Source organism: Triturus cristatus, chromosome 1_1 (genome assembly GCF_964204655.1).
Source record: "Triturus cristatus chromosome 1_1, aTriCri1.1, whole genome shotgun sequence".
Lineage (NCBI taxonomy): Eukaryota > Metazoa > Chordata > Amphibia > Caudata > Salamandridae > Triturus > Triturus cristatus.
Window position 1 is genome coordinate 132,868,730 of NC_140579.1, and position 16,417 is coordinate 132,885,146.

The 16,417-nt window shown below is 45.5% G+C and overlaps 1 protein-coding gene across 7 annotated transcripts in view; it reads right to left on the bottom strand.

The window, feature by feature from the left end:
* The window catches only part of ACLY (ATP citrate lyase), a 463,802-nt gene that overhangs the window by 354,367 nt on the left and 93,018 nt on the right, over positions 1-16,417 (bottom strand). For all 7 annotated transcript variants that reach the window (XM_085616801.1, XM_085616574.1, XM_085616958.1 and 4 more), the window contains exon 4: positions 1,047-1,109. In XM_085616801.1, the coding sequence (XP_085472927.1) occupies positions 1,047-1,109 (63 nt within the window). The remainder of the gene's footprint in view (positions 1-1,046; positions 1,110-16,417) is intronic.

A 16,417-nucleotide genomic window follows, 5' to 3' on the forward strand; every position in this document is an offset into this window, starting at 1 on the left:
TCAAGGCAACATCCAAAAATGCATTAGAATCTAAATAAATGGCGCCTCGGGGCTAACCATTTGCCCCCACCTCAGTGGAAAAATAAATCATGGAAGGTTAAGCAAATTTCGAATAGATTTCTGAAACAATTTCTACAAGGCGCGTGCAGCGCCTGCATTTTCAAGCGTGAGACAGTCACTCGGCAGACAACAGCAACTGCAGTTTAATCGTTAGGCGGCCGCTTGCTGCATGGATGAAGGAAGAAGCCGGAGGTACTTCAGCACAAGATCCGGGTTTGTTCCCTAGTGTCCCATCACCCTGGAAGCCCATCACTGAAAATGTAACCCAACCAGTCCATGCTGCCATATTCATGGAGATCAATGCACCAAAATGCCTGGGGTAGCGAAAGTGACGTCACATGCCCCTTGACCTTCACTTCCCCACACACACACGCATACATACACATGCTTATACATGCACACACACACGCACACTGTCTTACATAAACACACAAAACTGCAAGCACGAAGACAACATACATGAATTTAAAATAATTTGTTTTTACTTACCTCAGCTGCCAGGGAAAGTCATATTCCAGCTATCCGTACCCCATTTTTATTAAACTAGTAACGAATGATGTAATATTAGTCACCATTAGTAGAATAAAAAATTGACAAAAATCGAGGTCGAGTGAAGCCCCCACAGACATCCATAAGGAAGAGATGCTTCTGTGTTCTTACCACTGATTTTGCCACTGATGATGCCACGGGTCGCAATAGCGACCTCTAAATAACGTCCATGGCCATATTCATACGCTTCTCCTCTTCCTAAACTGTTTCAGGACTTTCCCTGCATAACATATCAAAAAGTAAAACAAATTCTGCGAGATACTACTGCTCTCGAAGCACCGTTATCCAGGAGGATCCAGCTCCAGTTTTTTTAGTTAAAAAAAAAAAACAAAATACAAGAATTTTCAGCTGTGAACTCGAAAGATTTGTATAGTGGCCCATACTTCAAATACAGAATATCTCTGAACAGTGGCTTTGAATCAAGGGACTCTACCCACCTGTGTGTGCGCAACAAACGGCTCAATCAAAAAATTCTTCAAAACGCCTTTGGCTTTAGCAATCTGTCAACAAAAAAAACAAGATGCAATTAATGAATCAGCATTTCTGGGCAGTCTAGACAAATTATATGCTTAACAATCGCTGTCGTGAAGGCTGCTGCCCCCCAAGCTAATGATGGAGCAGGTAGAAATTTTTTTTGTATACCTCCTCTATTTTGCATGAAAATACTAACTATATAACCTACTGATTATAATTTTACTAACGGTTGGTTTAGTTTCACACTGTACTCCATTTGCATACACCAATTACACGTGGGAAATTGTTATTTGCATGGCAAAATAACTAATAACTAAAATATGTATGCATATTAACAGTAGTACATGTGGTAATTAGATATCGCATGATTTATGTTGCTTATGTGATGTTTGCGTTCCTGTTTGGATCCTAAAGGTGAGTATTATCGCTTTAAATGTTCCTATATACTAGGAAAATACTAATACATAAAGGGATTAGTGAAGGTTTAACCTTAGAATCATAATTTCTTTGTATTAATTAATCTTTTGTGTTTGTTTCGCTTAAGTTGACATTTTGGCCTACCTAAAAAATAAATGGCGTCTGAAATAGAGTTCAGAAGTGGCCACAGTCTCGTGAGCGCGATGCCTACTGCGCAGACTCGGATGGCTCCGTGAACTTCCTGACGACCTCAGCTCACCATGTTCCCGGTCATGGATAGGATCTTGGTGGACTGCCAAAATTCAGTCAGTAAAAACTGGTCTAAATGAACAATTGGGACATACAAGCAAACCTTAAACATTGTTGCATAAGGGCAACATGACCTACGGAAGTGAACCGGCAAAATCCATGAGAACCTCATAGAATAAAAATCGGACGTTTTTCGATCAGCCAATCACAGACTTTCATCGCCTAAAAAATGTTTCATGTTATCCCGAAATGTATTATAAAAAGAGTAGTAGAATAGGGAGGGTCTCTGGCATTTTCCATTTTTCCGAGAACGCATTTGGCGGTTTCGATGACTGCACACCCTCTTTGACCCCACAGGCGATGACAGATGCTTGCACGATTTCTGGTCCTCTGGAGATCTTTGGGACTGTAACGTGCTGAGCAAAAGAACTTTCGGACTTTGAGCTTTGGCCTGCTTAATTTGGACAATTTAACGGCTAATTCGGTTATGCAGAGGCAAATGAATTAAAGAAATCCAGATAGCAAGAATAGGCAAATATAATGTCCTGCGATTTGTATTAATTAAACCAGTAATTCTAAACTTTTGATGAGACAAATGCTAATATTAATTGCAAACAATATTTAGATAAACAAATATTTGATTAACAGAAAAAACGAGTTTGTGGTTTTTCAATGAAAAAAGTAAAGGATTCGGAGTCTTAAAATGTGTTTTAGCTGGTTCTAAATCACCATCAACCAATCCAACTAATTGGTCCGTCGACCAAGTGTGTGGAGTGCCTTGATGTTTGGGATTAAGAATCTATAGGTGGTGTATGCTAAGTGTATATTTGTAAGATAACTTTTCTTCCCTATAGGTTATATGGTACCCCCCCCCCCCACATGTCCAGCGCTTGAATTATTCATCCCTCCTGTGTGCAGACTCATGAGTGGAGATGTGCGAGTGTTGGTGTTATGGGCCCCACCAATGACTGCGTGTGTGAATGAGTTAGTGTGACGTCGGGTCTGCGACGCAGGAAGGATAGCTGTGTATATATAAATATTTTCCCCTTTTTTTCCGGTCTCGCGCTGGATCACTAGCACAACTCTTACCTAGGATACTGGTAAAGATAACAAGCATTGAGAATGCAATAGGTCTCGCCCTCGTTTAAGTTAAAGCAGTTCCGTTTGGAATTAGGTGGCTTTTTATTAGTGTTTTTCAAACTTTCATGTACATAACATGCATATGTATGCATTTATATAGATATGCAGCTCGAGTATATATCCATCCTACTGGCGGTTGCCAGTAGGTAGTCATAGTTAAGACCTATTATCCATAGGAAATCTGCAACATTCTATTTGGAATAACTTTGGCGCCGGTTGACGAATCTTAGCAAAATTTTCAAAACTGGTGGGGCGCTCTGGTCCGCTCCTATCCTGAAAGTCTCGGGTGATTCGTCAAGCGGGGGCCGAGAAAAAAGGAGGGTCCCAAAACGTGTTTTCCCCATGCAATTTTCCATAGGAACCTTCAATCGCAGCTACAGCCCGAACTGCTGAACGGAATTACACCAAATTTGGCAAAGAGGTAGCCCTTGGTTCAGAGTCATGTCTTTTGGTTAAATGGTGTAAATCCGTTAAGTAGTTGCTGAGAAAATCAAAAGTAAAATCACATATCTGGGCGGAGCCTAACCACACATCTCATCGTGAGATCTGATTGGCTGTCAGCACTTCATCCAAGAAGTGATGGCAGCCATCTTGGGACCAATATACAGGATAGCACCTCATTAAAAAGAATTGCAGGTAATAGAAGGTTTTAAGACTTTAGTTACATTATAAATAATTTGTTGATGGCACCATACTCATTTTAGGAATTGTGGTGGGTTCTAAGGTGATCTTTTTCCATGTGAAAAAGCCTTCTGCTGGGATATCATGAATCATATTTGAGAGAAAACTACTTTCTCATGCTTAACCCACAGAGGTTTGGAAGGTGATCTATAAGCTAAACTGAGAGCATATTTTCTGTAAATTCACATTATCTTTCTCAGTCATGTGAGAATGAAGTCTGACATTCTCAGTAAAACATGTACATCCAACAAGGGCAGAGACGGTCAGTTGATTCCTTTGTGTTCTACTGCAGCTTCCCAGAGTGTTCTAAAGAACAACTAGAGCGCTAACAGTCCTACTTATGACAAAAGTAAGGCACACCTGAAGCCATCTTGATTGGAATAAACTGGTAACACTTAAAACATTTAATTTAAAAAGGAACACAATGAGGGGGTTCATTTTGCCATAGAAATTATGATTTGTGCTGAAGAAAGAAAAATTAGGGCACATTTTGAGTGACTTCTCAAATCCTCTTCTATTTCATTAAAAAATCCTGACTTGCAGACTGAAACATGCACTTTTAATACCAGCAGCAGACTTCCGTGGTGAGCAATAGCTTTACTACAGTGATCTAATGAGCAACTAGAGTGCTAACATTCAGAATTTATGGCAAATGTGTGATATATCAGAATACCTTCTTGATGGAATCAAAACAAAAAACTGAAAGCATTTCCTACTGAGGAGACTGCAGCAAATGGGGAAATTAGGAAACTTCATAACAAATAAATCTCCCAAGATGGCCACCAGAGACAAAAGAGCCCAAATGGTGCACAAATATCACCCAGATGTAACCCACATGTAGCCCAATGACAGAAGTGTGCAAAATACTTATTTTTTGTGTTTTTGCAGTTTTATATAGTGCAGACTTGTCAGGTATTGGAGTGCTTTACAGGAGCATTGGTTACATCACACAAGAACAAATTCATTGTGGTTGTAGACATGGGGAGATTAAGTGATTTGACCAGAATCACAGAATGTCGAGCTGAAGCAGAAACTCCAACCTGGTTCCCCAGTTGCAAAGTCTGCAGCTCTGGAAGTAACACCACATCCTCTCCCCTAAGTTCAACATTTAGCCAAGTGGTCAACTGGATAAAAAAAAAAATAAAGATAACAAATAATTTAAAAGTGCTTTGTCGCTATTTGAAAACTCAGAAAATATGTCTTCATTTTAGTTTAGAGCACTAACCATAATTTTGATGCAAATAAGACCCTCTCATATATGTCATTTCTAAAGGAAATGCTCTAGGTATTACAGTTTTGATTACATCAAGATGACATCAGGTGTTCCACACATTGGTAATAAATATAGAATGTTAGCAATCTAGTTGTTCATTAGGATATTGTCGAGAGGCAGAGGCCCGGGGCACAGACTCGGAAAATTGAAGGCATGTAGGAGGGTGCAGAGGCAACAATTTGACCACACTGGGCAGGCAGGAAGGGCAGTGGCAGCACAACAGACTATGGAGGGCAGTGGAAAGGGGGGCAGGGGCAACAAACCAACAATACAGGACTGGCAAGAGGCTGTGGCAATATAATAGACCATTGTGGGCAGAAGGACGAGGCAGTGGTAGTACAACCATACATGCCAACAGACCCGATTCAGCCAGGAAACGTCCAATGTTTTTAAGCTCAAATGGGCTTAATTTGATCTGTCTCCTGTCTACAATCTCGTCTTTTTCAATGTATCTCAAAGGGGAAAATCAATACCCCAGTTTTTTTTCAAAATCTCCCTCTTACCAAGTTAAAAATGTTCGCAAGTATGGTACATTGGATCATGAAAGGCAGGAGGAATTGGGGTAGGGACATGGACTCTGATAACAGAGGACAGGCGGGACATGGAGAGGTGCACCAAACTGACCCTACAGGGCAGGCATCAGGTTTTGCAGCAGCACAATACACCACACAGGGCATGCGGGACGGGAGTGCAGCACAACAATCCTTAGAAAGCGATAGGAAGGGGACAGAACCATGCACAGACAACAGAGAACAGAGGGGAAGAGGCAAATGGTAGCTAGCTGACCATAATGGACAGACAGGAGAGAAAGCTGCAGCATAACAGACCATAAAGGGCAGGAGGGACGGATCAGGGGCATTACAATGGAACAGACAAGCCAGGAGGGAGGGAATAGAGGTCTGCACATGGAAACAGAGGGCTGCGGGCAAGGGGGCAGGGCAGGAGCAGCAAGATGACCATGGAGGTCAGGCAGGATGGGCACTAGAAGCAAGACACACCATGGAGAGCAACTGTGAGACTATGATGGCATACACACAGACCATGGAGGGAAGGTGGGAGGGGGTCTGGGGCAGCTAGCTGACCACACAGGGAAGGTGGGAGGGGCTGTGGCAGCAGAGAAGACCATGCATGGCAAGCGGGAGGGTTAGTGGCAGCACAATGGCTATGATGGGCAAGAAGGAGGGTGCAGGGGCATGCACAAAGGACCATGGAGGATAGAAAGGAGGGTCAGGACCTGGACACAGACGAGAGTTCAGGGGAAGGGGCCTCACAACAGACCACGCGGGGCAAGCAGGAGAAGCAGTTGCAGCACAACAGACCAGGGAGGGCAGAAGGGTGTGGCAGTAAAATGGACCATGGAGGACAGGAGGAAGGGGATAGGGGCATGGAATGTGGACAGGTAGGGTGGAGGTGGCAGGGACAGGTTACAGTCATCTGACAATGCTAGGCAGGTGGGAGGTGAGTGGCAGCTCAACAGAACACTGAGTAGATAGGAGTGGCAGGTCCATGGAACATGGTGGGCAAAAAGGATGGAGCAGGGGCATGCACAAAGACATCGGAGGGCAGGGGGAAGGAGAACAGGGGCAGCAAGCTAAGCACAGAGGCTAAGCAGGAGGTCAATGATGGGGCATAGAATTGGGCAATGGAGGGCAGGAGGAGTGGACTGGTACATCATGCTAAATGGAGGGCAGTGGCAGCCCATCAGACCATGCATGGCAGGAGGGAGGAGGCTAGTCCATGGATTCAGACAGAGGATAGGGAAGAGGGGGATGGGGCAGCAGGCTAACTGTTCAGAGAAGCGGGAAGACCAGTGGCAGAACAACAGCCACACAGGGCTGTAATAAGGGAGCAGGGACATGGACAATGGATGGCTAGGAGGAGGGAAGGCAGGAGCAGGAAGCTTGGGTGGGGCAGCACAATGCCACAATGCCAGGCCCTGCTTCCAACCCCCCCCAACATCCATTGTGATATCCAGATATGCATCTTACTTAACGTTAAAAAAAAAAAAAAAAACCTAGAAATTTGCAGGAAAAAAAAACAAAGATTACAGGGACGGTATAGTTAGACTCAGATTTCACTCATACACAACCAGTGAAATTTAGCAGTTATAGTTACCTAAGCTAACTATAACTTACGCCCCCGCAATGTACTGCTGATGACCTCAGACATTACATCTCATGACATCTCAAATGAGCTGTGAATGGAATGGAACTATAATAGCTAGAACTTTATTTAGGGATAGTGTGTGTATATTAACACCCCTTTTTTTCCTTTTCTTTCGTGTAAGAACCATTATAATATGCAACGTGCCCAGATTAATATGGCCGATAGCCTTTCACTTTAAAGTAATGTGTAGTCCATTGTTTATGTTGAGGTTTGCAATTCTAAGTATGTTTATTATGAATAAGTCAAGTTGACGAACATACAGGTATGGCGGTCACGGGGCAAGATATGCTAAATGAAATATTAACACTTGTTTTCTTTTCTTTATTGTATCAATTCCTGAATTTTCACATCGTGACCAGGCCAATATGGCCGCCAGCTTTTTGGATTAAAGTAATGCACTGCTGATGACGTCACATAATACATCACTCATGACATGGTCAGTGACATCACTGATGAAATCATCTACGTGATCATCTGATGCACCTCCTCACACCCTAAAATACAGACTACCATTCTCGAAATCATACACACCAATTCTAGTACAGCTACAATATTCTGTGCACTATGCATGCAGACCTCCAATCAGCTACATAGCTTTGATACAGTCTTTTAAATACTCAGTTAGTACCTATGCAGTCTAGGAATCCTTCTGTCTGTCTCATGCACTTCTCCATTCACCCATCCAGAACTATCTACGTATCCCATCACTCCACCAATACCTAAGCACTAATAAGTTTAGCACGCACCTTCTTTGCAACACTGAAATTACTCCAGTTATTAGTCATATACTTAAGGAATGGCATAGTCAAAAACACAAGAGCAGGTACAATATTTTGTACACTATGCATGCCCACCTCTAACCAGCTACAAACTTGATACGCTCTTCTAAATACCCAGTTAGTACCTATGCAGTGTAGGAATCCTCCTGTCTGTCCCATGCATTTCTCCAATCACCCATCAAGCACTATCTACTTATCCTATTACTCCACCAATACCCAAGCAGTTATAAATTCACTATTCACTCTGTTTGTAATACTGTAATTATTCTAGTTACTAGTCATGAACTTATGGAATGGCCTACCTACTAACAAAAGTACATCTATAATATTTTGTGCACTATCCAAGCAGACCTCTAACTAGCTACATACTATTGATACACTCTTCTAAATACCCAGTTAGTACTCATGCAGTGTAGGAATCGTCCAGTCTGTCCCATGCACTTCTTTAATCACTTATCTACCACTATCTACTTATCTTATCACTCCACCAATACGCAAGTACTTCTAAATAAGGTGTTCGCTCTGTTTGCAGCACTGTCATCATTCCAGTTACTAGTGGTGTTATTATAAAATGACCTAGGCACCAACACAAGTACACACAAAATATTCTGTGCATAATCCCTACAAATCTAAGCAGATACATACTATTGGTCCACTCCATTAAATACTGAAGTAGTACCTATGCAGCGTAGGATACCTCCTGTCAGTCTCATGTAATGCTTCAATCACCCATCCAGCACTATGTTCTTATTGTATCAGTCTGCCAATACCTAAGCACTTATGGGGCAAGCACCCTGCGCCACTAGTACGTCACTTTTTGTAACGTAGTGATGGCGCCAGGCACTCCTTCATATTTACAAGGAGAGGAAAAGCCACCCAGCGTGGTTTTTTCCTCTCCTTGTAAATACGACCCCTTCATACACAGAACTTTGCATTGAAGGGGCGTCCCATAGGTGTTGCTGTGGGTGTTACCACGCAACACCCATAGAACAAGACATCTCCAGATTTATGAGTAATCGTAAATCTGGAGATGTGTGTGAATGCTACGCCATCCTAGAGTTGGTGTAGCAAGGTGCAACGAGGAGAATTGTTTTCATTTCTCCTCATTTTTCCCTCTTTCAATGCATGCTGCATTCCACAGCACACATTGAAAGTGGAAAATGCCTTTACTGATTGTTTTTGTGCAGGAAGGGACATCTTCCTGCACAAAAACAATCTCCACACGACACAGACATCCTTGCACCATGGTGCAAGGGTGCCTGTGTCACCGCATGGCTGCAGTTTGTGCAGCAGTGCAGAGGGAAGCACAGAGTTGCAACATATTCATGTACATATGTCACATCCCTTTGCTTCGGAAGTGCCACAGTGCAGTGCAGCTAAAGAGCTTGCAGTGTCACGCTGCAGTACTTCCTCATAAATCTTCACCTATAAATTCACCATACACTACTAATGCATTCTTTCAGTCAATCATGCTGTATACATGTATTCAACCAAACTTTCACACATTACCTTGTAATTATAGTTCTTTCTTTAACCAGATAAGGTAGTTCTGATAAAAAAAAAAAAAATACAAAAGAAAAAAGTTAATATTTTATTTTTTTGGGTGTTTTTTCAAAAAATGAACCAAAAAAAAACAAATAAAACTGGAAACATTTGGAATTATTTATCATTTGAAAAAAAAAAAAAAAAAATTAACAACGATGGTTGCGTTGCTAGATTTCACAGAAGCTTTTAAAAACCCTACTATAAAAAAGATGCAGTCCTCTTTCAACAGTTGAAGATACACAAGGGCAGGTCAAACCGGTCTAAAATTCATTCTTTTTAAAATGGGAACCAGAAAATGCCTGGTGGGGGCGGGGAGGGGGTCATACAATTTGCATAAAAACAAGAAGTGCAGCAAGTCCTGCGGAGACTGTCCGTCGCAGCCGCAGGGAGTAGCACTTGACCTCTACTATAACTCTTAGGTCTGGCTAGCAAGAGGTGGAAGAGATTCATCCGAAACCTGGTTAATAAAAACTTCTCATGTGTTGACAGAAACCCCATAAGATAAGGTTCCGTCATCGGAGTTGTTTTGAGCATCAAATACATCCGAACACTAGGTTTCAGCACCTCCTTGGCTTCCCTGTCCACTTTCCTTAAAGTCAGGAAGGCTATCTTAGTTAATTCCACATCCTTCTTGACAATAGCATTAGGCTAAAAAATAGATCACCCCGCCCTATCCCTTCAAAACTATCTTCAATATACCCAAGCCAGGGAATACGGGCTGAGTTATCAAGGGACATGCACCCTCTCTTAAAATCAAATGGTTGAGAGTTAAATCTTTATTCAGCCAGCACTTTAGCCAGAAAATCAGGGGTCGCAGAGCAAGACCATCGCTTAGGTAGGGGACCCCCCCCCCGCAGTTCCTCGTGGACCACTAAATTAGAAGTTCCACGCGGAACACATAGTAAACGTTTAAAAAAAAAATCATTCTCCACTACCTGGAGGGAATCTGCGGCAGTATATCCCCAAATTTCACTACCATAGGTAGCTATGGCCAAACTTTTGGCTTGATAAACTTGCAACATAGCTCCTGTTGGTTTCTTCCCTATTTTAGAGGCAAAATTAAAAATTGCTGTGTTTACCCGAGCCAGATCCCCTTTTTTCCTCAAAATGAGGGGACCCCATTTAAGTTGGTCGTCAAAAAGAACCCCTAAGTAGGAAAATACGTTCGTGCGGGAGATCTTAGCGGGGCCAACACTAAAATGGAAACTTTTTCAAATGTTGTCCCACTTTCATGACGTAGGACTTGGCATTGTTAATTGCAAAGTCCCAATCAGTCATTAATCTGTAGAAAGTAGTTAAAAGGGATTGCAAACCTAATTCAGTCCTAGATAAGAGGACAGCGTCGTCCGCATATAACAGGACTGGGATGCCACGCCGCCCTACACAGGGGTAACCAACTTCAGTTGCTCTTAATGCACTATCCAATTCATTTATGTAAAAATTTAATAAAAAAGGCGCCAGAATGCATCCTTGCCGGACTCCCCTCTTAATCTCAAAATCCCTAGTTAACTGCAAGTCCTGTGAGAACCTAACATTAGCTTTGGTTGATATATGCAGGTCCTCGAGAAAATGAACAATGCTGTTCTCCACCCCCATTGGCCTCATGGACTGCCACAGTTTGGCCCTATTGACACAGTCAAACGCAGATGACAAGTCCATGAAGGCAAGATGGATAGTTTCGGGGCGAGCAACAGTATATTTGCTCAGTATCATACATAAATTAAGACACTGAGCAACGATAGAACATTCCGGCCGGAATCCATACTGGACGTCCGACATGATCTCATGCTGCTCTGCCCATGTTGATGGTCTCTGTAAAAGAATATGTCCTACCACTTTGACCACTGAATCAATGAGCGAGATCGGTCTATAACAGTAGGTACCATTTCTATTGCCCTTCTTGAAAACAGGGACTATAGTGGAAGAGGCCCAAGACTGGGGACAGACATTCTTTGCCGCTGCATTAAATACTGCCTCCAGAATCGGGGCCCAGAACAGGGGGGAGGGGGGGTCAGACTTAAAATCTGGGGGGATCCCATCTGGGCCTGGCGCTTTATTAATAGATAGCCCTATAATACCTGCCATGACCGTTGTCGCCCCTCCTGTTTGCGCTTGCCATGGAACCGTTAGCGGCGACACTCCGTAGCGAGCTAGCGGATGGCATCCCGCTGGGGGACGCAACTCACCAGGTGTCCCTTTATGCGGACGACCTGTTGGTCTATGTCAGGGACGTGTCTGCTGTCCCGGCGCGGCTGGACTGCATCCTACGCACCTTTGAACAGCTCTCCGGCCTGCGAGTCAACGCCGCTAAATCCTGTCTGTTCGCCTTTCGGGACGATGTCCAAGACCCAGACTACCACCTTGGCGGAGTGCGGGTCCAATGGCAACCGGACACCTTTCGCTATCTGGGTGTCCAGATATATCGCCGCTCTGCGGATTTGGTGGAGGGTAACCTGGAGCGTGCTGTGACAGCGGTCCGAGCTCAGATGGCGTTCTGGAGCACACTTGCCCTTTCGGTGACCGGCCGAATAGCGCTAGTTAAAATGGTAGTGCTGCCCCGGTTGCTGTACTATTTTGCCAACCTCCCAGTATACATACCGGTGTCTTTCTTCACGCCCTTCACGCGCTCCCTCCGTGACTTCATATGGGGAACGGCGCGCCACAGGGTCGCGCTGCCGAAACTGTGTCTTCCTGTTGGCCAGGGCGGACTAGGGATGCCGTGTCTTGAGCACTACTATCTGGCTGCGCAGCTGCAATGGGTGGCCCGCTGGCTGGCTGACAGATGCCGTGAGGACACAGCGACGGTGGTGAACCCGCCGCTGGCGTTGACGGAACTCCTTAGAATCTTCCACCCGACGACTAGCGCGCACAAGCCCGGACCGCTGTTGCTAGTGGTGGCGTATAAATGCTACCGTCGATGCCTCCGGCTGACACGAGCCAGGATCCCATACGCCCCGGCCATTCCTCTGGAGGGTTCCCCCTGCGGGCGAGGCACGCTTGGTGCTGCGGAACTTAGGGATTGGCACGCGGCGGATATACACACACTGGCGGACTTATTCCAGGAAGGGGGCCTTCTACCGTTCGCGACCCTGGCGGAGGAGACGGGGCTGGCGCAGGGCCAGTTTCTCCGACACCGGGCTCTGATAGAGACTCTGGCGGGTCATTGGGGGGACTTACGGGAAGAGCCGGAGCAGCACTTAGTGCTGCAATACCTCCATGTCATGGGCCGAGGGGGCATCTAATCAGATGGTTTGCTGCGGCCCTGCGGATACACGCGGCGTCCAGCCTAGAGGCACTACGCGAGAAGTGGGAGGGAGATCTTGTCCGCCCTATGGTAGATAAAGAGTGGGAAAGGGTGCTGCAGGGGCCGAGGAGGATACCTCGAAACATGAGATTTCGTCAAATACAGTTTTTTGTCCTACACAGGGCCTACCTTACGCCGGCTGCCATAAATAAGTTTTTTCTCGAGTAGACGCATGCTGCCCCCGCTGCGCAGTGGTTGGCGCCGATCTGCTCCACATGCTGTGGGGCTGCCCAGCACTACAAATGTACTGGCAGGCGATACATAGGGAACTCCGCAGGTGCACGGGCCGGGACATTCCGTCTGAGTGGCCCACTTATTTGCTACATCTCTTTCACCGGCCATCCCCGGCTAAGGTGGCCTCCCGATTTCTCGATCTGGGAATCATAGTGGCTAAGCGACTTATCACCAAACGCTGGAAGGCAGACGCGGCGCCGCATGTGCGAGCATGGCGTAGCTCTTTACTGGCGTGGGCAAAGGCAGAGGAGGTGGCACTTCGGCGGGAGGAGACTCTGGGCCTGAGAGTGACGCCCATCGCATCCCAATGGGGGGAGATGCTGCAGACTTTGCTGCATTCGGAGTAGGTGACCCCGGGTGATGGCAGGGAGGTGATGTCGGAGCCGCGCTAGGTAATGGGGAGCGGCCAGCCTGGTGGAGATGCTGCACTGGTGGGTGTGGCAGGCTTAGAAGTGAGGCCAGTGCATGTTGCGGACCGAATTTTAGGGCTTGAATTAGTCCTGACGGGGGGGGGGGGGGCTGGAGAGTTTGGAATCTGACGGGGATCAGAAGGGAGGGGCCGTTTAGACTAGGCCTTGCGAGCTGCTGTTGGAAGTTGTTTTGGTTGCTAGGCTGTCGGGGAGACAGCTACCCGGCCACTGAGCGGGGAGTTTAGCACTGTTTGTATAACTGTTTGGGATGCACCGGGATTTGCACGTGACTGATACAGGAGATGGTGAGCGGATGCTTTCCACCAGGTCTGCGGCCACAGCATCACGCATGGCGAGCAGGGTTGCCCAGCACCTCACGGGTGGTATATTTGGACGCAGCCGCTTACTATTCAGGTCATGTAGCGCAACCGGACTACATGGGCTGTGCACTGACACTTGCCGAGTGATGTATGTAACGATGCTCCCTGATTAAATATGATGTAATGTGTGATTCCACCTGTAAACTCAATAAACAGATTTCTAAATAATACCTGCCATGACCTCACCCCTTTCAAAAGTTATTACAGGGTCCTTTATATCCCGGCTTTCTTGGGGATTAAGCTCAAGAGGGCAATCAAACATAGATTTAAAGTGAAGCACCCACTCCTCCTCTAATGTGTGAATCCAAGGCCCCCCCCCCCCTTCCTGATCAAAAAGGGGCCGATTCACAACACTCAAGCACTCTCAGGAACAGCTCGAGGTTCTGGAGTCAATCAGCTCCCTCCAAGCCTCTTCCTTCAGGACACCTTTCCGTATGGCCAGGGCTGCCTTACATTCCTTTCGACAAGCACATACCTCAGATTGAGTTCTAGGTTTGGCTGACAGAGGTTCCCTCAACCTCCTTGCTGCTTTGGAGCAATGGGAGTCGAACCATCTGGGACCATGTGAGGCATTTCTACTAGCTGGAACACTTAAAGTTTCACCCACTTTTCGCGCTATTGACTCATATGCGCCAAGAATCTCATTAGGGAGGGAACTCACAGTTGTACATAATATAAACTTGTGGGCACAAGATACTTTTACTTCGTTGTAAAATGTATCTGGGGACACCTGGGACCATTTTAATCTACGCTTGCCATCCGGTCTCAGTACACCCTGGATGAAGCATCACCAGTCTTTACTGTTAATGGGCCCGTCATATGAACTGTTAATGGATTATGGTCACTAAATTCTCTCCACAATGTTAAAACCATGAAAAGATGATTGCAAAGAAGGAGATTAAGATAAAGTCAATAAATGACCCCCTATCGTGCCCTTTAAAAGTTGGCACAGGGAACTTAGTTTGCGGGGCAGTTAAAGGACGTAGGAGAGAGTAGGAGAGAGTAGGAGAGAGTAGAGTAGAAGAGTAGAGAGTAGAAGAGTAGAGAGTAGTAGAGTAGAGAGTAGTAGAGTAGAGAGGAGTAGAGTAGAGAGGAGTGAGTATTAGAGAGGAGTGAGTATTAGAGAGGAGTGAGTATTAGTGAGTAGTGCGTATTAGTGAGTAGCGAGTAGTAGAGTAGCGAGTAGTAGAGTAGCGAGTAGTAGAGTAGCGAGTAGTAGACATACTTTAAACATTAAAGGACTACCATTAAAAGTGCAAGTTCATTATTTTTCCTAATCCAAACGTTTGAGTGTTTTATAACCTGCAGGAGATTGGTTTAATTAGAACACGACATGCAGAGACATTTTCTAGTCAACCTGGTAGCTCCTGTGACTTTTCTTGGGAAGTTATACTCTTGCAGAGATATTTGTAGGATCACTGGAATGCATTTCACAAAATAAGTGTAATTTTGCAAACGTTATCCACATATTAAAAAAAAAAACGGATACCCATTTCTAAACAAACATGATAATCATTTATGTATTTTCATTGTGTCGCATTTTAAGCCTGGCGCGAGCATTGATGTGGCAGGAATGGGCCTTCATGCATCTATTTATACATAACTTTTGCTATTGTTAGATTTCAGTGTGAACAGAGTTCTTTCAGCTGCTCGGTGTCAAAGACAGGATGTAAATATTTGAGCAGATGACAAACAGCGGATGCATCTTTCCACAACGTGCACAATTTGCGTGTAGGAAAAGCAGTAGCTGCAAGCCCGGGCACTATACATAGCACCAGCAAACAAGACCTTTCACTTTCCTCAATTAGCATTTGTCGATTTGGAAATTTAAAAAAAGATCTAGATCTGCTCCTTGTCATCAGAAACATCCCACTCAAGTGCAGTTTTTGTTGGACAAACCAGTGTAATGTGGCACTTTCACTCAATGATGGTGAACAGGGACTACGACTTCCCGATAGGAAGTCTTTGTTCCTTGCCAATCCTTGTAAAACAAGCGCGGGCTCTTTACAGGGCGGACAGAAGACGTGCACGCGGGGACTGGCTTTACTGGCGGCGGAAAAAAAAAGTCCCCAGAGTATCACGCCGCCAGTAACGTATCCAATCCCCGCATGCACATCTTTTGTCTTGTTTGTCCCCCCGTGTGCACGCTGGAATCGTATCGATTCCAAAAGGTCCTCTGCATGGCAGAGCAGCGCATGCACTGCTTTTCGCCAGGCCGAGACCTAAAAACAGTACGCTCGCCCGCCATCTTTCCCTACCTCTGCTCCTACCCCTACCCCCTCCCCTCCGAGACATGACTAGGGCTCTTGCTCTCTTCGGGCGCAAGCGTATCCCTGAGACTCCATAATGAAATTGGTATTTAAATGGCAGCAGCCCAATAGGGTTCGCCCTCAAACTCATACACCAGTTGCCTGCATGGAGGGTGGCCAGCCGCTTATTCCATCGGGCATTTCCCCAGCGGTCTGGAGTCATCAGAGGCCGGATTGTGAAGGCCCATAGCTGCTGCAAACACCTCTCCTTCTCCGGTCTCCCCCAGTTTAATTTCACAACAGGGGCTTCAGAAAAAGAGAGAAAGAAGTGTGCATTTTTTCCACACCAACGTAGACATGTAAAGAAGGGAGCGAGGAAGACAACGAAAAGCGGGAGAGGGAAATGAGAGACAGAAAATGGGTGGATGGATGGATGGATGGAAAGCGAGCCAGAGAGAGGGTAGGAAGGGAACGGGACTGGTTTGAACATCTTCACCAGGGCTGTTT